Source organism: Primulina huaijiensis, chromosome 16 (genome assembly GCF_012295235.1).
Source record: "Primulina huaijiensis isolate GDHJ02 chromosome 16, ASM1229523v2, whole genome shotgun sequence".
NCBI lineage: Eukaryota > Viridiplantae > Streptophyta > Magnoliopsida > Lamiales > Gesneriaceae > Primulina > Primulina huaijiensis.
Window position 1 is genome coordinate 19979674 of NC_133321.1, and position 24871 is coordinate 20004544.

The 24871-nt window shown below is 37.9% G+C and overlaps 4 protein-coding genes and 1 pseudogene across 6 annotated transcripts; 2 read left to right on the plus strand and 3 right to left on the minus strand.

Annotated features, from left to right (window-relative positions):
- Nucleotides 1-616: 616 nt before the first annotated feature.
- LOC140961980 (uncharacterized) lies at nucleotides 617-3058 on the minus strand. The gene is made up of 3 exons (XM_073420794.1): nucleotides 2682-3058; nucleotides 1672-1830; nucleotides 617-1204 (listed from the first exon to the last, which is right to left on the minus strand). The coding sequence occupies exons 1-3, from the start codon at nucleotides 2976-2978 to the stop codon at nucleotides 851-853; spliced, it is 810 nt and encodes a 269-aa protein (XP_073276895.1). The 5' UTR covers nucleotides 2979-3058; the 3' UTR covers nucleotides 617-850.
- Nucleotides 3059-3382: 324 nt separating this feature from the next.
- LOC140961808 (uncharacterized) lies at nucleotides 3383-5291 on the plus strand (annotated as a pseudogene).
- A 489-nt stretch (nucleotides 5292-5780) lies between these two features.
- On the minus strand, nucleotides 5781-11326 carry LOC140961807 (glycine dehydrogenase (decarboxylating), mitochondrial-like). Of its 2 annotated transcripts, XM_073420513.1 has the most exons (16): nucleotides 11260-11276; nucleotides 9826-11153; nucleotides 9303-9548; nucleotides 9146-9223; nucleotides 8967-9067; nucleotides 8693-8888; nucleotides 8455-8580; nucleotides 8133-8318; nucleotides 7926-8039; nucleotides 7619-7771; nucleotides 7197-7385; nucleotides 7031-7108; nucleotides 6824-6949; nucleotides 6639-6737; nucleotides 6415-6532; nucleotides 5781-5994 (listed from the first exon to the last, which is right to left on the minus strand). In XM_073420513.1, exons 2-16 carry the CDS (start codon nucleotides 11059-11061, stop codon nucleotides 5900-5902), a joined length of 3141 nt encoding a protein of 1046 aa, XP_073276614.1. In that variant the 5' UTR covers nucleotides 11062-11153; nucleotides 11260-11276; the 3' UTR covers nucleotides 5781-5899. The 2 variants fall into 2 exon arrangements, with proteins under 2 accessions (XP_073276614.1, XP_073276613.1); XM_073420512.1 differs by having other exon boundaries at nucleotides 9826-11326.
- Nucleotides 11327-12331: 1005 nt separating this feature from the next.
- LOC140961384 (zinc transporter 4, chloroplastic-like) lies at nucleotides 12332-16261 on the minus strand. 2 transcript variants are annotated; one of them, XM_073419874.1, is made up of 4 exons: nucleotides 16135-16261; nucleotides 15022-15079; nucleotides 13291-13996; nucleotides 12332-12943 (listed from the first exon to the last, which is right to left on the minus strand). In XM_073419874.1, the coding sequence occupies exons 1-4, from the start codon at nucleotides 16135-16137 to the stop codon at nucleotides 12484-12486; spliced, it is 1227 nt and encodes a 408-aa protein (XP_073275975.1). In that variant the 5' UTR covers nucleotides 16138-16261; the 3' UTR covers nucleotides 12332-12483. The 2 variants fall into 2 exon arrangements, 1 of the variants encoding a protein (XP_073275975.1); XR_012172342.1 differs by lacking the exons at nucleotides 13291-13996; nucleotides 16135-16261 and having other exon boundaries at nucleotides 12711-12939; nucleotides 15022-15739.
- Nucleotides 16262-17410: 1149 nt separating this feature from the next.
- Nucleotides 17411-18791, plus strand: LOC140961383 (uncharacterized). The gene has a single exon (XM_073419873.1). The coding sequence runs from the start codon at nucleotides 17556-17558 to the stop codon at nucleotides 18450-18452; it is 897 nt and encodes a 298-aa protein (XP_073275974.1). The 5' UTR covers nucleotides 17411-17555; the 3' UTR covers nucleotides 18453-18791.
- The last annotated feature ends 6080 nt before the right edge of the window (nucleotides 18792-24871 follow it).

Genomic DNA, 24871 nt, shown 5'->3' on the forward strand with positions numbered 1-24871 from the left:
ATAAAAAAGATAACTCGGTTATATATGTTATTTATTATTATTATTATTATATGTTGGTCTTGGGCTAGTTTTCAATTGAAATAAAATAAATAATTCGACTGTTAACCTTGCATCACATAAACGGATCTATGTATAATTAATTTCATCTAATTAAGCCGACTCAGTTTAATTGTAATTAAGATCTAAATAAAAATCCGATGAAAAGGTCTAACGAATACGAAAAATCCATAGTTGGAATGGTGAAAGTTGACTTTTTTTCATTTTCTGAAAAATGAATACCAAATCCTAAATGAAGATAGATAGCTTTTCAAATCTTTGGAAAGTGGCGACTGATAACTACAAAAATTCAGACCTTCCAAGCGTTGCCATCAACATATACAACATAATCTACAGAATGCAGAATCATTCCATTTGTATTGGAACCATAATATAATCTCGACCCAGGCAACTTCTTTTAAAGACGACATTCTTATTACATCCTAAATGGGCTAGCATGCGCCACGACTTGTTTCAAATATGGGACTAGAGATTGAGGCATTCTTTAAAACGCACACTATTTTAAAGTTGAACATAGAAGATACAAGCCTCCACGGTGAATCAATTCCAGACCATCTCATACAAAAAGCAATCCATTAATGCAACAGACTTTTAATTCTCCAAAGAAGATAAAACACTGAACCTGAGTTCAAAGATTCCTTTCATTCAATACCAATTTAACTTGGAAGGATATAAACGATGAAGAAGTTACAGACGACAAATTTACAAGGCAAAAACATAGTTTCTGGTGAAGTGATGAACTAAAAACATTGATAGCTCGTGCCATAACCCAAGACGGCAATACCTCATCATATTAGCCGGATACAACTATATTATCATCTGTTGGAGCTGATTCTGCAACGGGAGACTTCTTTGTCAAAGATTTGGGTAAGTCTACATCATCTTGCATGCAACGCTGCTGTGGATGGGACAGAAGCACACACATGTGACGGAAAAGAGCTCGCGTCAGTCCTTGACCGCTCTCAAATATGTATCCCTCGTACTCACTGATTCGTTCAAGGGCTTCCACCAGGGTATCATACACTGTTTGTGGGCAATTATCGGGTCCTGGTTTGTCATGCAGGTACATAACATCCAAGGTGAAAATTTTTGGAGATGTTGGCAGTTGGAATTGCGGCGGTGTCGATGACCTACAATAGAGTAAGATCTGAAATGGCACAAAACATGTAGAGTGTTAGCATGTAATTTTTGTTACAGAAAATATAGAATCATATAATACTATCAGAGAAGGTGTCTCCGGTTTGCTTTATCCACAGTTTCTATTACAATTGGTTCAGTAGAGTAGTTAAAAAAACGAGTATAAAAGTGTTTGGTATTGCTGATATCATTTCAGCAAAGCATGTGTTGTGAGGTTGGAGCTGGGTTGGAAACACTCTCGATGAGGTCATACAATAAGTTTTCTGAGAAAAGTTAATCCCTCGTTATAAGTTTAGAACGTACAGCGTGGACATGTAAGAAAATACACTAGGAACGGTCACTAATAAAATTTCCAATAAACCACAAACCAAAGCAGGTGCAGTCATATAATATGGCTTGCAGGGAAATATTCCACCATTGTATGTGATCAACTAGACTGTTAAAAAGTATGAGAAAAGTTAAATTATTGTTCCTAACCACTCGGAAGATCCGATTCTGTGCACGAGATTTCTTTGCTTCATGTGTCGATACTCTAAACAGTTGAGTCAGATCTGCATTGCTGGAAGATGAATCTACCGAGATTGCCCTTAGTGCCGCAACTGCGGAGCCAACGTCACTGCTAAACTCCTTTTGGAGCTTCACAAACAAAAATAGAGAAAAAAAAATGTAAAAAACAAGGTTAAATGAGGTTTGATGGATGCAGGCATAGGTTCATTAGGTAAAAAAAAACAAGTCTCAGAGCACCAAAAAAAAGTAAAAAAAAATCACAATGAATACACATAGAAATGACCAACACACACTTCATAGAAGTATAATGCCCAAAAAAACTTCTAAAATCGTACGGGGTCAATTAGAAACTATTGAGCCCCTTTAAGAGATAAAAAATATTCTTCCTAACCCGAGCTTTCCAATTAATCCTAGATAAATATTTTCCTCTATGTTCACCATTACAACTCACCCGAGCTTCCAATTAATCCTAGATAAATATTTTCCTCCACATTCACCATTAAAACTCACCCGAGCTTTCCTGCATATTACACTTTAGTACCATTATCTAAATTTCATCAAATGTAATTCAGCAAATATAAAAAAATATATCTGGTAGAGCCAACGAAATTTCAACTTTCATCAGCTCAATAGCAACATATTGCCTCTGTAAATTATGAGGAACATGCCCACCAAAAAAAAAAAAAAAAACNAAAAACTGAATAGAGCTCACAAAACACCGAGAAAGTCAAGATCTTTACACTTGAGTACATGAGTACATTACCACCACCCATTCCACTCACAATCGAACCGATTCACATTTTGGAAAGTCGTATGATTAGCAACGAACCAACTTCAATTTTTTGGTCACTAATTTATAAAATCTAGATTTTTGCTCCGATTCAAAGAATTACGTTCGTGTTAGGACAAGTATAATATAAGTTAGATTTAATGCTAGAACGAACAAGGATACGTGCGAAAATTGAGAAGGGAACGAATACCCAATAAGTGGATTTTGCAAGGGCGGCGAAAGCAAATCGATGATCGGAGTTAATAGTTAACTTAGCATTAATGAACAAAAGTATCGCCTGCTTTATGGAGTCCAATCTCGTATACGGCCGCCCATTCGGCCCGTTCACCTTCATTTCCACCATGGTTTCTGGGCCCACGTCGATGCAGAAGAGTATGTCCTCACTCGAAAATACATCCGGGGGTAGTGTGAATCCGCCGCCGTGAAGTGACGGCGACGGCGGCGCTGCCGTGGGTGAAGCGGAGGTTTGGCCCCTTGTGACATCCATGCGTCTCTGTCTGTGTGTCTGACCTTTTTCTTTTCGTAGTCGGATCAAAATCGGGGGATGCAATAAAGTTATGACATTTTATAAAATCTAATTTTGGAAGAATTGCAAAATCAATAACGTTTTATTTCAACGCCCAATTCTAAACACTAGATAAAAAAGGAATAGATTATAATTATGAATGAATAATTTTTTTACGATTTTTTTTTAAAAAATAACAATTTTGTTAAATTAAATTATTAAAAAAGAATTGTTCCACCGACGCTACGTTAACTGTATCCATTTTGTACAAGTGTCTCGATTGTTGAAACAAAGGCAAGTAAATATATTATGCAAAAACTAAAGGGAGGAAAGACAATATCAAAATCCAAAGAGTTTACTTGTACTGGGACAGGTCAGGGAGGGAGCTGCTTCAAAAATGGCAGACAAGCCAAGCAGAGCGTTGCTATTGTACGGAGACGGATTAGCTGGATCACACTCACCTACATTCCTTTGCGTCGCGGGCCTGTTGTGGCTTCTTGGCCCTTCCTCATACTCCTCCTCCAGGTCCTGCTTGAAGATTTCTTGTTTTTATTTCATCCGCCTCTCTTATTTTCATTTGTTATATTAATTGCTAGCACTCTGTGGACATATATGTTTGCTTCTCTCTCTCTCTCTCTCTCTCTGGTTACGGCAGTTGCCTAATCATGCACCCTTCTTGCCGATCAAGAAGAACCTAAAAATTGAAAATTTCTCCTGGATCATGTACCTCTGAAATATCAAATTGGGGTAGAAGACATTTTTCTGAACATATATATTGTAAACATGTCGAGGCTTTCATTTCGTCTGTATTTATTCATTCTCGAGAAATTTTTATTTCATTTGTTGTTCGACAAATTTACTTGGAGATTATGTTGCAGGAAATGAGGATGCGAGAATAATTAGGGAGTTTTTGGAGTTGCTAGATGCAAATGGAGCATTTGACAATGCGGTGAGACACTAAGACTACTCGAGACTGCTGTTTTATATCAGTACTGAATTTTACCAGTCCTTGCAATGATCACATAGGTAATGAAGCTACAGTGCCTAACAATTCCTTTTGTGATGCGTCAGGACGCACAAGTGTTATTTGAACATAAATCTCAAGAAAAGTGTGAATGCCTGACCATAAGAGAGAGGTTGAGTACTCCATTCAAATTCCTTCATCTAGCAATGAAATGTGAATTTGTCTTTATTTTTCAGTATAACGCAAAAAAAAAACAAAAAAAAAAACAAAACAAAACTTGTCCCCTGGAATTCACTTCTTCGTATTCGATTTTAGGTTCATGGGAATGAAGGCTGCTATGATCACTGACAATTTCAGTTTGAAAATTATTGGAGACAAACTTGGGTTAACCGTGTTCCAATGGAAGGAACTATGCAAAGACAGTCATTCTCAGGTCGGGATGCCGGATTTAGCCTCGGGAATACTGGGATTGATTGGATTCGAAGAAGGGAAGACATTAAACACCAGCCAGTTTGATCTAGTTTTTGCGCATATTGGTGCAAACAAAAAGATTCTCGATTCAAAAGAGATTGAACTTGTAAACAATTTGGCTGGTGAAGTAACGAAAATTGCAGAATCTGGAATCGATATAAATTCTCGTTTGCACATGTCTATTATAATGAGCTATGGATCTGCCCTTGGGGATGACCTTTTAAATTTTTCCTTACCTTATACTGATTCCATAACATGTAGAGAACTTTCATCGGTAGCCCCTCGCCAAAGTTACACGGTCAAAGGAGGAAAACCGAGGGAAAATTTTAGGTAAGTGAGATATTAGCGAGTTTCTTATATTATTTCCTGAGCATTAGTTGTCCATATGATAAAATTATTTACAGGCACCACTACCCCATGCTGCTTGCTCAGTTTCAGAATGCCGTGACTCGCAAGGATATGGTGGAGATGTTTTCTTTTAGAGATTTTGAAGCGGTACATATCAAACTTTCTTTGGATGTGGGCGCTTAATAAATTTCTGCTTTGAATTAAAATTTGAATTCGTTTAATACAGAATGGAGGAAACCTCGTTATACCTGCTGATAGATTATTACACGAAGTAGCTTTCAAACTTTGGAAGTCTCCAAAGTATGGAGCATAAATGTTGGTTAGGTATAAAGCTGTTGCAGGTAACAAACATAAGACGTGAGCTACCTCGCTATCTTCACCTCTAGAAGGCCTTCAGTGTTTTTGGGATATTCTGCTGCTGATCAGATTTTTCTATTGTTTTTCATTTCATTTCCAAATAAATGTCTTATGTTTAAAGCGTGTTCTTAGTAATTTTATGTCTATCGGAGTCCTCCCACGACTGTGATTTGACCTCATACTTTACCAGTTTGTTTCCTTTTCATCACAAATCGCCAGGTTTAGGTGCCCTGTAAGAATTGAAAATCAAAAGTTTCCAAACCTGCTGAAACCAAGTTGAAAGTGCAGACCTTTTTTCTATTTGGTGGGACATGATTAGATTGGATTTGAATCCCCTTGAGCTAACTTTTGAGATAGAGTTAGACCCAAGTACATGATCTTAATAGATTCAATGTCTTTTCTGCTTCTTCGGAAGGACAAAATATGTATGTTATGTTTTTTTTTTACGTTTAACGGTGAAACATATCTTTACACTACAATAATATTTGTTTGTATCAGTCAAGAAACAAATGATCAAATAAACATAATTTTTATCAGCTGGGATGAAATTACCAGAAGTGACTCAAAATGTAAAAACTAACCCCCTGTTATGTAAAAGACTAACGAGAGTGGGGGAATAAGAAATAAGCGGTGATTGATTAGGATAAAAGAAAGTTGCTATCAGCAACAATTGTATTACTGATATTGAATGTAACAGTGAGTATTTTACACCTGTTATGTACAACAAGAAGACAGAAGTGAACCCAAGAATTCTTCAAAACTCTCATGCAGTGGCTGCAGCCGCTTCTTCAGCCATCTGTGATACCGGAAGGAGAGTGCAGATAAGGTTGCGATCACCGTATACATTGTCCACACGTCCTGTGATGCAAAACAAAATTGTCATAAAGAGATTACACAATTTCAGTTGTAGAACTCAATTATCTGAGAAACAACTGCCACGCCCTAGGACCCACAAGTTCATTACCGATGAGCGGATATGTGGGATGGGATATTACAATATATTGTTTTACAAATTTTAAATCATAATGTATACTATCATGTTCATGGTGTCCTCATACTATATAAAGCGTATTGAATGCATTTGAAATTTAAGCCAGAATTAAAAACTTCTATGCATCAGGCATTTGACCATGGATGTAGTCCTTAGGCCCGAACATCATATTTGTTTCATATTGCATTTTCTCTCTTTGCTCTCTGATTATTGTTCAGATGTTAAAAAAGAAAGAAAATAAAACCCCAAAAATGGAATCAGAAAAGACCAATAGCTTCTGGACACACCTGTAGTTGGCCAAAACTTTGCGGTTTTGAGCCAAGCAGCAGGGTAAGCAGCGTATTCACGTGAATATGGTTTAGTCCAGGTATCGGCCATGAGCAATGATGGTGGATGAGGAGCCCCCTGGAACAACGTATACCATTGAAAACCAGTACCAGCAAACAAATGAAGAAGCTAATATATAAAACTGGATCCCTTTGTCATAAAAGAATCCTAAGTTCAACAATACCTTGAGAACATTGTTGTGGATGTCAGCTTTTCCTTTCTCAATAAGTGAAATTTCTTCTCTGATGGAGATAAGAGCATCACAGAACCTGTCAAGCTCTGCCTGTAAATAGAATGAAGCAAATTAAGAATCCCAAATGTGAAAGATGTTTGTTGGGCGACAATGATGCTTAAAAACTTTTGCTTCACCTTGCTTTCACTTTCTGTAGGTTCAATCATGAGTGTACCAGGAACGGGCCATGACATTGTCGGTCCATGAAATCCATAGTCAATTAGACGTTTTGCAACGTCTTCAGGCTCAATTCCGGCAGTATTCTATGGCAAAAGATTGCCACTTTAAATAAGAAATTAAAGGGAAGCTTTATATGGATGAAGGTGAGGTACAGATACTATCACCTTAAATCCTCTCAAATCTACAATGAACTCGTGGGCAACTGTCCCATTGACGCCCCGGAAAAGAATGGGGTAATGATCCTGTTAGCCAAAAAGGAGTTTAATGTTAGTAGAGATATATTTTAGGGCCAACTTTTTACTAGAGATAAAGGGTTCAAGAACCAGAGACCTCCAACCGTTTTGCCATGTAGTTTGCATTCAAGATAGCTATCTTAGATGCATCAGTTAACCCCTTTGATCCCATCATGGAAATATAAGTGTATGATATGGGTAAAATGAGAGCAGAGCCCCAAGGTGCGGCAGAAATAGTACCAAGGGGCTGAGATTGAGGCGGTGCTGGTATACCTCCTGTGGGTATCTGCATTTATCATTTAAAAGCATGTGTCATCGATGAGTGAGAGGAGAACCGAGACAGGGGCTGAGGTGGGACTAATGAGTGGGTCATGTTGTGGATGCGAAGACATGTATTTTCAAGAAAAAATCACACTTAAAATTTAGAAAAATATTGCGTCACAATTACAGATACTGATACGTAATGAATTTTTGCTTACCACAATTACAGATACTGATACGTAATGAATTTTTGCTTACCACAGGATGTGAAGGTAGAAATGGTGCTAGGTGCTGCTTCACCCCAATTGGCCCCATACCAGGTCCACCTCCACCATGGGGAATACAGAATGTTTTATGAAGATTGAGATGGCAAACATCGGCACCGATAAATCCGGGGCTTGTCAAACCAACCTATTTAAGCACAAAAAAGGATTGAGCAAGTCTTAAAAAACACACCATCTTTTTTGGCAAACATGGGAAAAGTTTAATAATAAACTGAGTAGTTGTCTAAGCTAACAACTTAAGCATTGCGTATTGGCGCAGAAGAATGTTAGGCTTACAGTACCTGAGCGTTCATGTTAGCTCCATCCATGTAAACCTGTCCACCATTGTCGTGAATTATTTTGCATATTTCATCGATGCCTTCCTCGTAAACTCCATGGGTTGAAGGATAGGTAACCTGAATTCACGCAGAAAATGTATCAACACTAGCCATACGAAAATGACAAAGAAGCACATTGAGAGAACTATGAGAATGATGGTTTATCCACACCATAAGAGCAGCCAAGTTCTCTTTATTTGCTTCTGCTGCTTTCTGTAGCTCTTCAATGTTAATATTTCCCTTTGCATCAGTTCCAACTGCAACGATTTTCATACCACACATGGCAGCACTTGCAGGGTTTGTTCCATGTGCCGACACTGGGATGATACATACATTTCGGTGGTGGTCTCCTCTCGACTATATAAGAATTTAACTGGCGTGTTAAAGAATGTCACTGATATCAAAAGTAAGGTCGAGTGCATATGAAATTTCAAGATTGACATTGTACAGTGTCGCAACATTTCTAATTTCTCATGGAGGTAGCCAAAAATACCATGTGATATGCCCGGATGACCATAAGTCCAGCATACTCTCCAGCAGCACCGGCATTGGGTTGTAGAGAGAAGGAATCAAACCCAGTAATTGTGCACAGCATTTCACCTAAATTTTTGAACATTTCCTGAAAGAAGAATATAATATGCATCGATATAACATAAACATTGGCGCGTATGAAATTCCACTTGCAAAGATAAAGATAGAGGGATGTCATAATTTAAATAGTTTATACTAACTTGGTAGCCCTTGGACTGCTCGATTGGGGCAAAAGGATGAAGGTCTGCAAATGCAGGCCAGGTGACTGGCATCATCTCTGTCGTTGCATTCAGCTTCATCGTACAGGATCCCAATGGAATCATGCTGTGGCACAACGATAGATCCTTTGATTGAAGCCTATGAAGGTACCTTAGAAGCTCATGCTCTGTGTGGTACCTACAAATGCAATGTAGACGTTAGATTATCCCTTCAAACAATGATCCCCATGATCAACCTTTTATTATCTGGCCTTACGAGTTGAATATAGAGTGAGTCAGGTATGGACTCCCCCTGGCTTGCCCTGAAGGAATCAGATTTTGAACCTCCTGTGCGAGAGACTCAGCAGTAAACGTCACCTGTTGATCATGATTATCAACCTCACGTCCTAAACTAAAGCTTTAACCCTCCTACAAAGAAACAAGCATCAGACTTACAGGCTTCCCACAGGCAAATGCTTCAAACAGCTTGTCCACGTCTTCTAAGGTAGTTGTTTCGTCAAATGAAACGGTGATCTGAGTCATAAAGGGGAAGACTATTTGGAACTAATTATACCTATTTATCAAGAGACACAAAGATTAATTGCGTGCTTACAGTATTCTTGTCCACAATACGTAAGTTTATTTCACTCTTGCAAGCGGCATCGGCAATGGCCTTTGAGTCTGCAGATTTGACCTTCACAGTGTCGAAGAAGGGAAGGCTCTGGACTACTACAGTCCCAAGCTTTTTCAATCCAGCAGCAAAGGTTGCAGCCAGTCCATGGACTCTTTGGGATATAGTTTTAAGGCCTTCTGGTCCATGATAAACAGCATACATAGCAGCCATGTTTGCAAGTAACGCCTACATGAACGGAAAAGGATATATTCAACGTAAATATTTGCTGCTATACTTTCAGTAGGAATTAAATATAGAAAAATTCATTCCATCTATGAGCTGGAGTAGTGTTGTATGCTCCTATTATCTCTCAGTTTGGCATTTAGAATCAACTTCAGTGAAGTTGAAACGCTGGCAGTGTTCAAAAAACATCTTTGTATGAATACAAGGACCAGGATATGAAAAAGATTATACACAGAGAAATCTTGAAAAAGCAAAGACAAGGCAGACGAAGATCACACACCTGAGCAGTGCAGATGTTGCTTGTAGCCTTGTCACGCCGAATATGCTGTTCCCTCGTCTGCATAGCCATACGAAGAGCAGGCTTTCCTGAAGAATCAACACTAACACCGATAATTCTTCCGGGCATCATCCTCTTATACTCTTGGGAAGTAGCCAAAAAAGCAGCGTGTGGGCCTCCATAACCCATGGGTACACCAAACCTTTGAGCCGAGCCAACCGCAATATCTGCACCCAATTCGCCTGGTGGCTTCAACAGTGTCAAAGCCAGTAAATCAGAGGCCATGACAACCTTAACCCCATTGGCATGAGCATTCTTAATGAACTCCCCGTAGTCCAAAATCTCACCCTCAGTCCCCGGATACTGAACCAGCACCCCGCAGACGTCCCCCGACTTATAGTCAATCTTGTTAACATCTGACACAACCACCTTAAGATCAAATCCATCAGCTCTAGTCTTGCACACATCGATGGTCTGCGGGTGACAATTATTAGCAATAATAAACGTTTTCTTCTTCCCCTTCTGAATATTGTTACACATAGCCATAGCCTCAGCAGCCGCAGTCCCCTCATCCAGCAAGGAAGCATTCGACATTGGCAGAGCAGTGAGATCTGTCACCATCGTCTGAAAATTTAATAAGGATTCGAGCCTCCCTTGTGCAATCTCAGCCTGATAAGGCGTATACTGAGTATACCACCCTGGATTCTCCATTATATTCCTCAAGATTACGGGGGGAACATAAGTATTATAGTATCCCATTCCAATATATGACTTAAAAATCTTGTTTTTAGATGCCAAATCTTTCATATGTTCAAGCATCTGTGCCTCTGTCAAGCCCTTGTCAAAAATAGGCAACGTCATCTTATCAATACGAATAGATTTAGGCACAGTTGCATCGATGAGTGAATCAAGACTATTGAAACCCACAGATTCAGCCATTATGGATTGCTCTTCCGGCGTTGCCGAGTTATGGCGGCGCGGAAAGGTGTCGCTCGGTTTCAGGACCTCCATAGAAATGGATCGGGTGCTCGTGTAATGCAGCAAACTCCTCGGATTCGAAGCGGAAACCTTAAAAACATTACTGCCACCGGGTATACCGCTCGGAGATAACGAGGAGACGTACCTGGAGGATTTGTACATTGATACTGGGCTGGTTGATCCGCCGCCGCGTTGCTGCTTGGATTCTGAAACCAGGCGTTTGAGAATGGCCCGGTTCACCAGTTTGCGAGCGCGCTCCATTTTTTATGTAGATTGTTTATCTTAAGATGGAAAAACACCCCAACAAGGGATGGAGGATGATCACCAAAGCCTAGCTTTGCTTTTTGAACTCTCTATGATATGAAAAGAGTTTTTTTTTTTTTTTTTTTTTAAAATAAAATTTATATATTAGTGATCTGATAGTGATAATGGATGGGGTTGCTGAGGTGAGGTACTCACCAGCACATAAAGGCCTAGCAGAATCGGAGAAATTCAAGATTTGGTGGTGAATGGTTGCAGCCAATGGTTTTTGGGTAAAAATCCAGCCTTTTGTGAATTCACCTCTATTAGTATGGAAGGGCAAAGAGATTGAGATTCAATGGATCAAAATGATTTTCTCACACTCTTGGCTTATCTTATTTTTTTTTGATTGGCTTATCTTATTTTGAGTGGTAATAAAATAACAAAGTTAAGATATTCATCATGTGATTTCTTTCTTTTAAAAGGTGATACAAATTGGACCAAGGTGTTCACTATTTGTCGTAAAATTATAACTCAACAAATAAAATATTACAACTTTAATTGACTCCGGAAATTGTGTGTGTAATTGCATTCGAAAACAAATTTAGTTAGACAAAAAGTTACTACTGTACCAATAAAGAATAAAAACCATATTTAGTAATACAATAAATGAAATTTTAATAAAAGGGTGGATGTTGCGATTGGATACAAAAGCTTTTACCGCAAAATTAAATTTTTTTTCTAAATAAATTATGTGCTAGGTTGTGTTTTTTCCCAAGAACCAGCAAATATTTTATTTGGATATTCTACAGTTTCTGAATTTTTTAATGCCAACTAAGGAACTACATTTTTTTTTTATATATTTCAATCTCTATATTTTATACCACACTAATGAAAGATTGAATGACAGTAACTGTTCCGAATTAAGTTTGGTTGGTGGCTTGAGAATCAATGAGGGGAGTTGGTGTATCTTGTCTTAGTGTGGGGCCTTGCCTTGTGATACATTGAAATCTAGGCCAGGTTCTGTTGGCAGCCTTTGTATCAAAGTTTTTTTTTTAAAAAAAAAAAAATTGAAAACTTGGACTAAATACATTGTGATCTCGCCTTTAAGCCAAATGTATATTCTGTAGATGGGTAATAGTTATAGATAGCATTTGCAAACGTTTCTGAACAATAATTATTTTTTTTACAGATTTATAAAACAAAAATCTACAAGTATCATGGCGCACATCTCGATGGCTCCCTCTTAATTATTTATAAAGATTGAATCGAAGAATATATGCGATATATTTAGGAATGCAATTGAATCCTACCAGTGAAATCCTACATGATTACCCAACCCAATCAACCCAACTCACATCATGGAATTGAAGGGGTATGTATTAGTTATTGTCATCGCAAAATCTAATATCGTCCAAATCAAAAAATGGAAGATAGTACAAGTTAGGCCCATAACGCAAGCAAAGACATCATTGTGGCACCTACGAACAAAGCAAAATATGACAACACTTGAAGCCTTACATTGCAGCTCATTCTCTTGCTCAAGAAATCAGTAGCAATCAAATCCACCAAAGCCATGTACACAAGAATTCCAGCAGATACTGAGTCCACCACTCCTTCGATAACTAGAGCTCGTGGGCTGTTAGAATTATAAATCGAGGAAATCCCGATCCCCACAGCAATCCCTATGGGGGTTGTCAAGGCAAAAAAGCATGCCATTAATGTCGAGTGAAGGGTCCTAAAACGAGTCTGTGAAATGCAGCCTCCTAGAGCAAAGCCCTCGAAGAACTGATGAAATGAAAGTGCTCCAATCAACGGTTTAATTGTACACGGGCTGTGTGAAACTCCAAGGGATAGACCGATTATCACAGAATGTGACACAATCCCAAGTTCTAAACCCTGCAAAAAATAATCTCTCTCAGATGCGAGGAAGTTTGTATCAACTCTGGAATCATGAAATGACTACTATTTTTCTTGTCATAGATCTTAAAAGACTCCTAGTCATACGGATGACGCTGGATAGATTCATGCATATTCCCAAGTCCGCTGACACCCCTACAGAAAATTGTGAACTACAAAATTTATGAACTAAATTACTGGGGGGGAAAATTAGAAGGTGCCGGAAAGCGGTCATTTCAGATACCAAAACAACTGGTGGTGAGAACAATCCTAGGGGTGAAATTTGTTTTATAAAAAGATCATAAGTATTTCCATTTGGTTTTGGTTTGGTAGGGGCTAATTCCATCCTGTGAAACAACAATGTGTCTAATTCCCGTGTCATCGTTTCCGTGTCCAATCCCATGTGAGGGGGAATGACTGTGTGAATGCTCTGGAATACGCCCTTCACAGGCTCCCTCTTCTTGTGAGTGGCTGTGTCCGTGATGTGCCGCATGTGCATGCATTCCAACGATGTGCATCGCACCGCCTTCTTCTTCTCCAAACACTTTACTGTTCCACCCCCTTGGCTCCACTTGAATGATCCCTGATTCAGATACCGTATCTAACAAATTGGACCGAGTAACAATGGGGCTTTGCCTTTCCTGTTTCCTCGCATAGAACTGAGTACCGATAAAATCAGCTGATAATGTGGCCAATGCAGCCATCATTGCAATAAAACCAGAAAATGGAAACTTGGACCATGGTATTTCCGGAAGACAAGGGCTTGTCAACGATGAAATGGCATCGGGTAACATGTGGACAAATCCTGTGGCGAGGATTACACCGGCGGCGAATGCTTTGGCAGTTACAAAGAGGTTTGAATCAGTCCCGAGGAACCGGCGTTTCTTGCCGAGTAGAGGAATGGCCACACCACAGACTCCTGCAGTAAGAATGGCTGCAATCGCCACCATTTTAAGGATGAGAGCATAGTCTGCGTCCCGACATCCTTCCGATTCCTCGTCTTGAGGGCCACATACGGTGTTGGACATGGATTGAGAAAGCTTTTGTTGAAATAAGTCTATTAAAACCCCCGAAGAAAAAGCAACAAGGAGAATTAAACTTGTGTGGGAGGCAAACAATTTAGATAGCTAAGCATGGAAATTTTAATTATCGAGGGGCGGACCCAGAAATTCGGAGGGGCCGGCACACTTGCGACTTTATAAAAATAGCACATAAAATTTCAAACGTTTTCGTCTTAGAGAGGGCCATTGCATTAACCCCTGTGCGTTCAGAACACTATAATTATCGGAATTAGTTCTATGAAAAAAGCATATAAATTTTGGAACCTCGGTAGATCAAAATCAATAAACAGAATCCCTGATATGAAATCGAAAATTTGAGTCTGTATCATCACACACAATCCAGACAATTTGTGTGTTGCTCATAAATAAAAAACGGCAAAGAGCACGTATTTGGCTAAACTGAGAATTCCCAAAGAGAAACAAAAGATGTAAATTAAGAGAGAGATTTTCAGCAACATTAACGAATCAGCAACAAAATCAAAGCTATGTAATCCTACACTTGCCACAAACACAAAAGACTGTCGACAAACAACATACATCCGGTAAAATAATAGCATTCACGAGCAAAGCAACTGTATTTATGCTGAATAATAATGTCAACGAGAAACCATTTCCAGGTGATCATGAATTCATGTATTTTGAACGCTAGTGAGAAGTGGGTATTTTGAATGCTGATCGTCCCAGCTCCTGAGCTTAACACATAATGCTGATAAGGAACGGGAAAATAGCACTATAAACCTTCATTTGAATAAAATTAATGAAAATTCAGTCCTAAAATACTTCAAACGCAAACGACTAAGCTAATTAACTTCAACAAATTCAACCAAAATCAAAACTTTTCACCATGAAAGACGAAGAATGGAACTTAAATGGCATTATAAAACAGTCAAAATCGAGTTATTCACACGACAAAAAATTCTCTTAAATAATCCTCGTTTCTTGACCTCATGATAAAATGCAAAACCGAGAATACAAAGATCAATCTTTTGCACGTATCCAGAAACTTTCAGGAAGGATTTACCCGAGTAAAACTGTATGTTCCCTCTGATATTCCCACTCCAGATCACCGGCAACAAATCCTACAGAACAATCACGAAAATTCCCAACTAAAAATGGCAGAAAGATCATATTTTTTCATCTTAAAATAACCCAAGAAACAGTGAAATTTTTCAAGAGAAACCACTCTTAATCGCAACGAAAGAGAGAGCCTCGAGATATGACATGGCGTCAATCAAACCACTCGATTTAGTTCCACCGTTATTGGAGTTTCGTGTTAAATTCAGCAGACTACCGACACAAAGCACGAAACACTGGGTGAGTAAATAGAATCGATATGCATGAAATGAAATCGTGGGACGGAACAAAATGGGTAATCCAGATCAGAAAGAGAGGTCGACACTTTTGGAACCAAAGGATTTTTGTGCGGTTTGCGAGAGAACTGAGCAACACGGTGTCGACACTTTCTGAAACAAAGTAGTCGAGTCAGCGCAGAAGTGATTATTATTCGTTCATTCTTTTAGCGTCTCATTTGATTCAATTCAACTAAATACCCTTAAAACTACTTCATTCAAACAAATTATCACACAAACTCGAAAGTCCGTTTCACAAACTATCTCAACTCTGTTCATAAAAATATTATTATTTTATATTTCAAAATATTATTTTTTAATATAAATATTATCCGGTCAACTCATCTCATTATATAAATTTCTGATACCCTCTCACAGTGATAAAATATAATTAATTTATAAATTAGAAAGTCAATTTAAAAACAAATAGTAATGAATATTTTTTTCTATGACGTTCGATATGCACCGGATAAATCATGGATCAACGAAATAACATGCAAGCTACACTAGTAAGGTAAACGATAAACGCTGTTGTACTAAATTAATTATTATTTTTTTATCTGGAATAGACATTCGTAACAATTAGATTTCAAAATAGCTTGAGAGTGGTAGTACCCTGAACAAACTCAAAATTTATGCCCTTTGGAGGATATCTCGCGTTTTTGATAGAGTGGCATCTTATTGATCGATTAAGCTTAGCCCTAACAAGTACAAATTGATGAGCCAGCCACCCCATAATTTTTTTGGACTTTAACATGAGAAAATAAAGGGTTGTTTCGACCCACCATGGACAAAAGATCTAGCAGCTATTTTAAGGACGACTATTGGCCGACGTGTAAAGTGGAAAGGAAGATGCCACACCACATGCTTCCTTGCCTTCTTTCTTGATGCCTCCTGCAAAAAATTCCTCCTACCATGCCTAGAAAATACAAAATCACTGAAGCTGATCATAGAAAGACACCTTCGATCCAAGAAAATAATGAAGGATGAGAAAGTGCATGATGAGCAATACAATGAAAAAGAGAGAATGAATCTCCTTGATAATGATATCATCATGCCCACGATTCTCTGTTGATGAAGTCACCGCTTGGATGACAAAAGTGAAATTCAAGAAAACCAATACTTAAACTTACATGAATCGTCAAAAGAAGGCCATGATAGATGGCATGAGGAGCTTGGACTATTTATTCTCCTGAATAAGCTGTGTAAGCCGGCTAATCTAGCTTTCTAGATTTCTTCAAAATAAGGAATAACCCAATCAATTTTAATCGGTTGCCGAGGTTTGAAGGAATCAAGTTTCCAACGACAAATCTATTTTCAGGTTGTCCAAGCAAACATAACAAATGAATCAAACTCATAACACAAAAAAACAGCCCTGAATAAATTAAAGGTGCTCGTATGGGAACGGGAACTCCCACTTCGATGTTCTGCTGTCCTGTCCCTATCATCACTACTTTTAATTAAAATCCAACACCCATCATTTTCTATTTTGTCCATTTCTCTACAAAAATCTACCCAATTTTTGCTAAACGGCTCCATCAAAATAAAAACAAATCTCTTAACAAAAAATGTTGTAATTTATTATGAAAAATTATTCCAACTTTCATATGTTTTTTTAAAATTTTATAATCTCGTTCTTCTTTCGATTTCAATTATAATTAAAAAAACACCATGATTAAGCATGCTTAAGAAGATGAACTGCAACTGAACCGTCCATCCTACTCGGGATTTCTTCCCATAAAAAAATTTCAAAATCTACTACGAGCCCATATTTTTTTAAAAAAAATTCAATTGGTTAAATTGCATGGACAATAAGTTCGTAACTCATAACCGAACATAATATCGTACGGTTCTCAAATCAGACAAATAGAAAACGGCCGAAGTGCGGGGAAAGAAATCTGAATTTGATCGATTCTAGTAAAATTAAAAAATGGAGTCGGTATTTCCTAAAAAAAGAATTCGGTATGAATGTCCACCAAAATTAATATTTCATAATAAAAAAGGTCTCTGGATTCAAATATGAATTTACGTTTCATTCATGCTTAATAAATCCAGGTAATAAGTTTAAAGCAACCATAACTTACACTTTATTTTTGGGAGATACCAACTCCACCCACCACTCCCATTTTCTTTTACCACATCCCAAACTCTTCTCTCAGATAACATCTTTATCTTTGTCAAGAACCAAACTTTTTCAACAGAGACAATGCTCGAAGAATCTGAATCTGCATCTGCAATACCTTCTTCGATATGGGCATTCATGAACAGCTGGTTCACTCCCACTGTTCTTTTTGTACTTCTAAATCTCATGATAGGTACTATAACTCTTACCTCTACTTTTACCACTCAAGAACAACCTCAAAACTTGCAAGAAAGTTCATCTCAAAATGAAAACAATCAGCCCAAAATCTCCAAGTCATCCTCTTTTCTCCAGCGTTTGAAATCTATCAATTTTCACCCGCACTTCACATCTCATGATACTCTAAATTTGTCTATTAATAAAAAATCTAGCGCAGATTCCGACAACCAGTTTCAAGCTCAAGTTTTTGAAACACAGACCCACTATTTTTTCCAGGAAAATCCCCCAGAAAATCTTGAAACAACCTCCCAGTCACAAGGTGGATTCATTTTCGAACAAGCCCATGTACAGAATCCCCTAGAAACGCAAACCCAATTCATTTTTGAACCGAAAGATTCGAGCTTGGAAGGTTTTAAACCTGCCCATGAAGAGAAAGGTGAAGAAACTGAGTGGCAAACCATGGATGAAATTTACAGTCACCTACAAGGCGGTCACTTTAGCAGGACTAAATCAGACACGGAACCTGCTTCCGGCGAGATCCCGGCCAAACTCCCTGCAAGAATGAAGAAATCGGCCAGTTTGAAATCCCCTTTTCGTCATCTTGAAGAAGAGGACATTGTCGAGGGGCGGAGGCCGGCGACTGTGAAGGAGAATGGGAACGCTAAAGTCTCAGACGGTGATGAACAAGTGGATGCAAAAGCTGATGATTTTATCAACAAATTTAAGCAGCAGTTGAAGCTTCAGAGGCTGGACTCTATTATCAGGTACAAGGACATGGTAGGGAGAGCCACAGGAGGGAGGTAGAAAGTGTGATCTCGATATTGTTGGGGTTGTTTTGTAATTTTGGATAAATACTGGGACTTGGTGCTACTCATCATGTTAAACTCTCTGTTACCGGTCGATTAGGGGTTGTTTTGGGATTAATGAAAGTTGTTGGTTTGTTTTGAATGATGAAAATTATATTTGGGGGAACTGGGGAATCTGGCGCACTAAGTCAGTGAGACGGCGTCACAATTAACCTACTCCATATTTTATGTGGTGCATCGATAGTATTATTGAAATTTGAACGTTGTGGTCTCGACCAGATGTATGCATTTTGGACCTTTTTCTTTGATTCGGAATTGTTTTTAATGTAATAAACCTTGGATTAAGAGTAAATGACAAGACTACTTCGTTTGTTAACGATCGAATAGCTGACTGAATTTATGAGAGGAGAGTTTCTTCCAACCGGAGATGCTCTCCCAAATGAGTTATCGCGGGGAGAAAAGTACGATGTCTTCCGATTCTGCACTAAGCACTGAACCCAATTAAACACCTAATCATACTTGCTTTAGCTCCCATCCCTGAAAGTTTCGCCATACTTAAATATTTTCTTTATGCTGTTACAACCCGCATCTACATCTAATCAATCTCACCTCACCAATACGAGCATGCATCGAATTTCACATCTGTCGGTTTCTGTAAGGGCCATATCATAAAGCATGGCGAGGGATTGACTCCAACCTACCTCAATGTTGACCGGGGTAGAAAAGTTTCCCGGTTCACCGCCAGGCATGACTCCAACCGACGGAAGCCATATCAGCCGAAATTTGACTCGCTTCGGATTCAATGCAATTTCTTGATTTTTTATTCTCTTTTTCCGTAGACAAACCTCATTTATTTATTTTTTATTTTTTATTTTATCGTTTTCAATGATAGTTTTTCTTCTTAGAGATAGATAGGAGGTGATATTGTTGGTGATTTTGATTCCAAAAATTTTTGTTCTAATGTTGGTTCGATTCATACGCGATGTAGTTGACATAAATTAGAAACAGCTTCGGGATACTGAATTAAGTTGGATTTATATGCATAGATTTGGAATATGACATATTTAGCTATTTTTAGGCTTGTTGGGAAAATTGGATCATATAAGTAAGTAGGCTGTGGAAATAAATAGTTGGACAAATTTGGCCGGAATTCAATTTAACACTCTCGTCAGTCGTCAGCAGCTTCCATATTTCACATGAAAGATTTACTAGATCCATCGACCCCCATTTCACGTTACTCTGTGGATGCTTTTGTAATTTTAGAGTCGTTGTTTGATTAACATGTGGATTTTAAGACGAAATAGACTCTGCACTATACCAGATTGAATAGATTACATTATATTTCAAACTCAAATATTACAATCTTCTCATTCGTATTACATGTTTACCAATATAACGTAAATTATGATTCTATATTAATATTTTGAAAGACAGGGAGAAATGGTCACTTGATAAAAGAAGAATAATGAGAAACAAAGGTACTACTTGTTTTTGAAGAAAATTTAAATGAAAAGCAAAATTTGCCACTCTTTATTAGCCCACACCATCCACTTCACTATCTCCAAAATGACCAACCACCCTCCAATAAGACCAAGCTCCACAATCACCTCAACCGGCCTCCTCCCACGTCAAAACATCGCCGCCGCTTCTGTCTCACTTGCTTCTTGTTCACCTTCCTTCTCCCGGTGATGATAAACAAACAACTGGATTCAATATCTCAAACATGGAAAAAAAAAATACATTAATTCTATCCAATTCTCAAGAAATCAAACAAATAATAATCAGAATTGTGGAAGCATACCAAAATCTATGAGTTGTAGACGACTATGGGTAATGATATTCAATATTGTAGTTTTCCTTCCAAACCACAGAGTTTCGTCGATGAGAAACAAAACTAATCGATTTTATGCAAAATTCGGACCATAATCTTCTTTTATAATTAAACAAATTTTCATTATTTTTTATTTGACCCCTTAAAAATTCAGAAATATCATATACAATATCCACACAATAATATCATGAAATTAAGGCCTTAAGTCAATTTTTATTCTAAATTAGACCACATCAATTTCTGACTTATTTAAATGATGACATTTAAGCATTTATAACTACGGTTATGACCCCTAAAATTCCAACAATCCCTCACTGATCATATGCGTAATCTTATAAATGTGTTAAACTTAATGAGCTCAAAACTTTTGTCATCAGAACCATATGATTTCTTAAACAATCTCGTCCATTAATTATATCGAAATAAGTTCAATGCAGTATTTGTTGTATCTATCACAACTAAGCCATCAATACGATCAAATGACATGGATCAATCATGAATGTGTGGCATGAAAATTATATGCAAGTTGATCTATTCATGTCAGTTTTCAACCGATCCTTCTTTACCAAAGTGAGATCAAAATTTTAACCTCGGTTAGACAAAGTGTAAAGTAAATAGTAAACTTTATTTCTGAAAAAAAAATCCAAATACATAAGTTTGAACAACATAATTAAACATAACATGTTGGAACATTTCATGTTCGTAATCTTGATTTTGATGTTAACAAAATTTGTTATTTTGTTTCTAATGGTTTATCGAAGTGTGCAGGAAGTTGTAACTGATCAGGCTTCGAACTGTTCAGTTACCCGAGCCAAAACTGAAGCTTTCGAGAAGCAAATTGAAAGTGTCAACTGATTGTTCAGTTGAGAGGTGATTCAGCAGAAGACCTTCAGAAGCCCAGCCAGCTGATGAAGAGCTCAACTGATAAAAAGCCCAATTTTCCAGTTCAACTGAATCAGTGAAATCAGTTCAGCTGACGAGTCAACAGATTTCACCGTACCAGTTCAAGACCAATTCAACTGACCAGTTCAAAGCATAAGTTATGAATCAATCAGTTTGCAGAACACGACAACCTTATCTAATGGAATCCAGCTACGCATAATGATACAAAAGCATTTGTACAATCAATAATACAATAATGGACGTTGCAGAAAAGCTTAAAGCCAAAATGTTCCAGAATGGCTGTCGGAAAAGTCGAGACACAAATTTCAAGGAGCGCATTCAAGCGGCAACATATACAATTATTGAGTCTCACTGTACGATCATGTAATGCCCATGGGCTGTTCCCGATCCAACTGGCGGGAGTCGGTTATCCCATGGCCCATTACTCAATGACTCCTCCAGCCCAGGCACTGGAGCTAGCTCAATTGGTACCAGACTTGTGCTAAGTATCTATATGTCCAGAAGATTTTAGGTTCGAGTCTGGGGAGGTACAAACGTACCAGACTTGTGCTAAGTATCTATATGTCCAGAAGATTTTAGGTTCGAGTCTGGGGAGGTACAAACTCCAGTGCCTGGGCTGGAGGAGTCATTGAGTAATGGGCCATGGGATAACCGACTCCCGCCAGTTGGATCGGGAACAGCCCATGGGCATTACAGATCAAGCTTTCCGTCTATAAATATAAGATGAAGTTCAGTGAGAAGTAAGTGGGAAAAAAAAACAGAGAAAAGAAAAGGTACGCATATTGCATATCAGCTTACAAAGAAGCAATCAGCCCAGTTGAGGGAATACACCAAAGTTATACCAACTTAGTTTAGAAGCTTATTTCCCTCAGTGTGTGAGAACACCTTCCCGTTGTAATCATTCTTCAGTTCTCACACACATATATCACCACTTACATATACAGAGAGTTGAGCTTATAAGAATAGCTGATTGGGTCTTACAGAAAGACGTAAAACTTGTGTATGTAGTTTTCGACACACAGACTTTAAACAAGTATTGGGTGAAAGGTGCTGCCTTCAATTTAATTTATGAGTTCAGTTAGGCAGTAGGGTAAGTCCTAAGCTGAGTGGGTTTGTACAAGGTGTTGTATAAATCAAAGTCTTCTAATGAATCCTACCCGAGGTGGTAGAAGGGGTGACGTAGGAGCAGTTGAAGTCTCCGGATATCCATAAAAATATCTTGTGTACTTAACTGCTTAATTTTCGTTTTAAAACTGATTTGATCAGTTCGAGCAGTTATTAGTTCAGTTCTTACCATAACTGAACTGATATATGCAAGAACTAATTCCCTTTACTTCAGTTAATCAGTTTACACAAGTTAAATTGCTTTCAAATTAGACAGCTTTCTTAACGAATGATTACTTCAAGTATTTTTCGTTTGGCTTAACACCAAACTCGATTTAATTCATCGGTGTATACATTCTTAGAATATAAGCTATTGAAGCTCATGGAGAATATTGTGTTTGAAACACCTTCAAGGGTTCTCGAACCGATCCATCATAACATGTATAGTACAAACTCTCACTAAATCTAGACTTCATCAAACTGAATTACACCCATATGAGTAGTGTGCTCATGGAAAACATTGGATGTCAGAACCTTTGTAAAATAATCTGCTATCATGGAGTTTGTGCCTATATGGCTATATGTTCTATCGAAATCTGTCCATTTTGTACTATTTCTTTGAAAAAAAGGAACTTGATGTCGATATGCTTCGATTTTGTTGAGCTCTTATTATTGTTTGAATACAATACAACTGATCTATTGTCACCAAACAATTTCAATGGTTTTTGAACACTTTCTAGAATATGCAGCCCAATGACAAAATTCATCAGCAACATTGCATGATTAGATGTTTCGTAACACGCTATAAATTCAACCGCCGTGGTGGAGGAAGCTGTTAGTGCTTGTTTGGCACTTCCCCAAGAGATAGCTAAGCCAACCAAAAGAAATACATTGCCTTAAGTGGATCTCATGATATCTTGGCGTAAAGCGAAAGTCTGAAAATCTTATGATCTCGAGACTATTCGATCTCTTATATGTGAACATGTGATTAGTAGTTCCTTTTAGGTATCTCATTACCATTTTGGATGCTTTCCAGTGATCTGTTCCTAGGTTGCTTAGATATCTGCCCAACATTCCAAAAATGTATGCAATATCCGGACGCATACAAAATTGAGCATACATAAGACTTCCTACAGCCGAAGCATGTGGAGTATTTTGCATTTCTTGAATCTCGAGACTTCCTTTAGGGCATTGTTTATGACTAAATTTCTCCCATTTAGTGACCAGGGTGTTACCTGGCTGCAACCTTGCATGCCAAATCTTTTAAGCACTTTAACGATATAGCTTTTTGTGGCAATCCAAGAATATCTCGAGAACAATCTCGGTGTATTTGGATTCCTAACACAAATGAGGCGTTATCAAGATCTTTCATTTCAAAATGTCAATAGAAAAATTCCTTTGTATCGTTTAACATACCTCTATCGTTTGTGGCAAGAAAAACACCATCCACTATAAAACCATAAAGATACACTTACTCTCATTGAATTTATGATACACACAATCATCCACTACATTCACCTCAAAATCAAATGAGATAATTATTTGATGAAACTTGTGGTATCATTGACGATAAGCTTGCTTTAACCCATATATAGAATTCTTAAGTTTTCAGACCACATTCTTTGGATTTCTCAATGCAAAGTGTTCTGGCAGCACCATATAAATTGTTTCATCAATGTCTCCATTGAGAAAAGCTATCTTGACATTCATCTGATGGAGTTCTATATCGAAGTGTGCGACAAGTGTCATGATTGTCCTCGAGTGCTTCGATGAAATTGGAGAGAAGATCTCTTTAAAGTCAATCTCATACTATTGAGTTAGTCTTTAGCTACAAAACGTGCTTTATATCTTTCTACATCATCGTCTGAATCTTTCATGACTTGATGAAAGTTGATTGGATCGTCTTCTGCCATACCATTGTTTTCCTCGTGTTCTTGGAGTAGCACTATGTAACCATCTGGAATAGAGCTCTTCCTTTCTCTAGTGGACCTCCGTAAAGACAATTGTTTGTCAGATGCTGGTTCTTGAGGCTGTTGATTTTGTTCGCTTGGGAGTTGATTAACAATGTCTTTTGTTCTTGTTTCACATCTTGATCGATGACAGGAATACAATTATGAATATTTATGAATCATAAGAATATGAATCATTTCGTCTTGAATAACACATTCCTTATTGAAGACAAATTCTGTTACTTTATTCTTCCTCCCAAACTCAATATCCTCAAAAAATTTTGTAGCTCTCGTCTCAAATATTTTCTTTACTTTGGGATCATAAAATTTATAGCCTCATGATCGCTCAGAATACCCAATAAAGTTGCTATTGACTGTACTCGAGTCCAGTTCTTTTCTTGTGGTCTATATGGCCTAGCCTCAACCGGACATCCCCAAACATAAAAATGTTTTAGAATTGGTTTTCGCCCTGTCCAAAGCTCATAAGGTGTTTTATTAGCTACTTTAGTTGGTACTCTATTTAGAATGTAAGCTGCTGTTTTAATGATTCTCTCCAGAATGACTCTGGTAAAGTTGAATGATTGATCATACTTCTTGCCATATCCTTAAGAGTCTGATTTCGTTGTTCAA

What these genes read in the sequence shown, in the direction of transcription:
- LOC140961807 (XM_073420512.1), bottom strand. Translation starts at nt 11,061, where the DNA reads ATGGAGCGCGCTCGCAAACTGGTGAACCGGGCCATTCTCAAACGCCTG. An exon ending in CTACAGAAAGTGAAAGCAAG is followed by an intron (nt 6,738 to 6,823) that starts GTGAAGCAAAAG and finishes TTCTATTTACAG; the next exon opens with GCAGAGCTTGACAGGTTCTG. An exon ending in AAAGTTTTGGCCAACTACAG is followed by an intron (nt 5,995 to 6,414) that starts GTGTGTCCAGAA and finishes TTTGCATCACAG; the next exon opens with GACGTGTGGACAATGTATAC.
- LOC140961384 (XM_073419874.1), bottom strand. An exon ending in GAACATACAGTTTTACTCGG is followed by an intron (nt 13,997 to 15,021) that starts GTAAATCCTTCC and finishes GGGTTTTAATAG; the next exon opens with ACTTATTTCAACAAAAGCTT. An exon ending in ATTAGACACATTGTTGTTTC is followed by an intron (nt 12,944 to 13,290) that starts ACAGGATGGAAT and finishes AGATTATTTTTT; the next exon opens with GCAGGGTTTAGAACTTGGGA.
- LOC140961383 (XM_073419873.1), top strand. Translation starts at nt 17,556, where the DNA reads ATGCTCGAAGAATCTGAATCTGCATCTGCAATACCTTCTTCGATATGG.
- LOC140961980 (XM_073420794.1), bottom strand. Translation starts at nt 2,978, where the DNA reads ATGGATGTCACAAGGGGCCAAACCTCCGCTTCACCCACGGCAGCGCCG. An exon ending in TTGCAAAATCCACTTATTGG is followed by an intron (nt 1,831 to 2,681) that starts GTATTCGTTCCC and finishes TTGTTTGTGAAG; the next exon opens with CTCCAAAAGGAGTTTAGCAG. An exon ending in AGAATCGGATCTTCCGAGTG is followed by an intron (nt 1,205 to 1,671) that starts GTTAGGAACAAT and finishes GTGCCATTTCAG; the next exon opens with ATCTTACTCTATTGTAGGTC.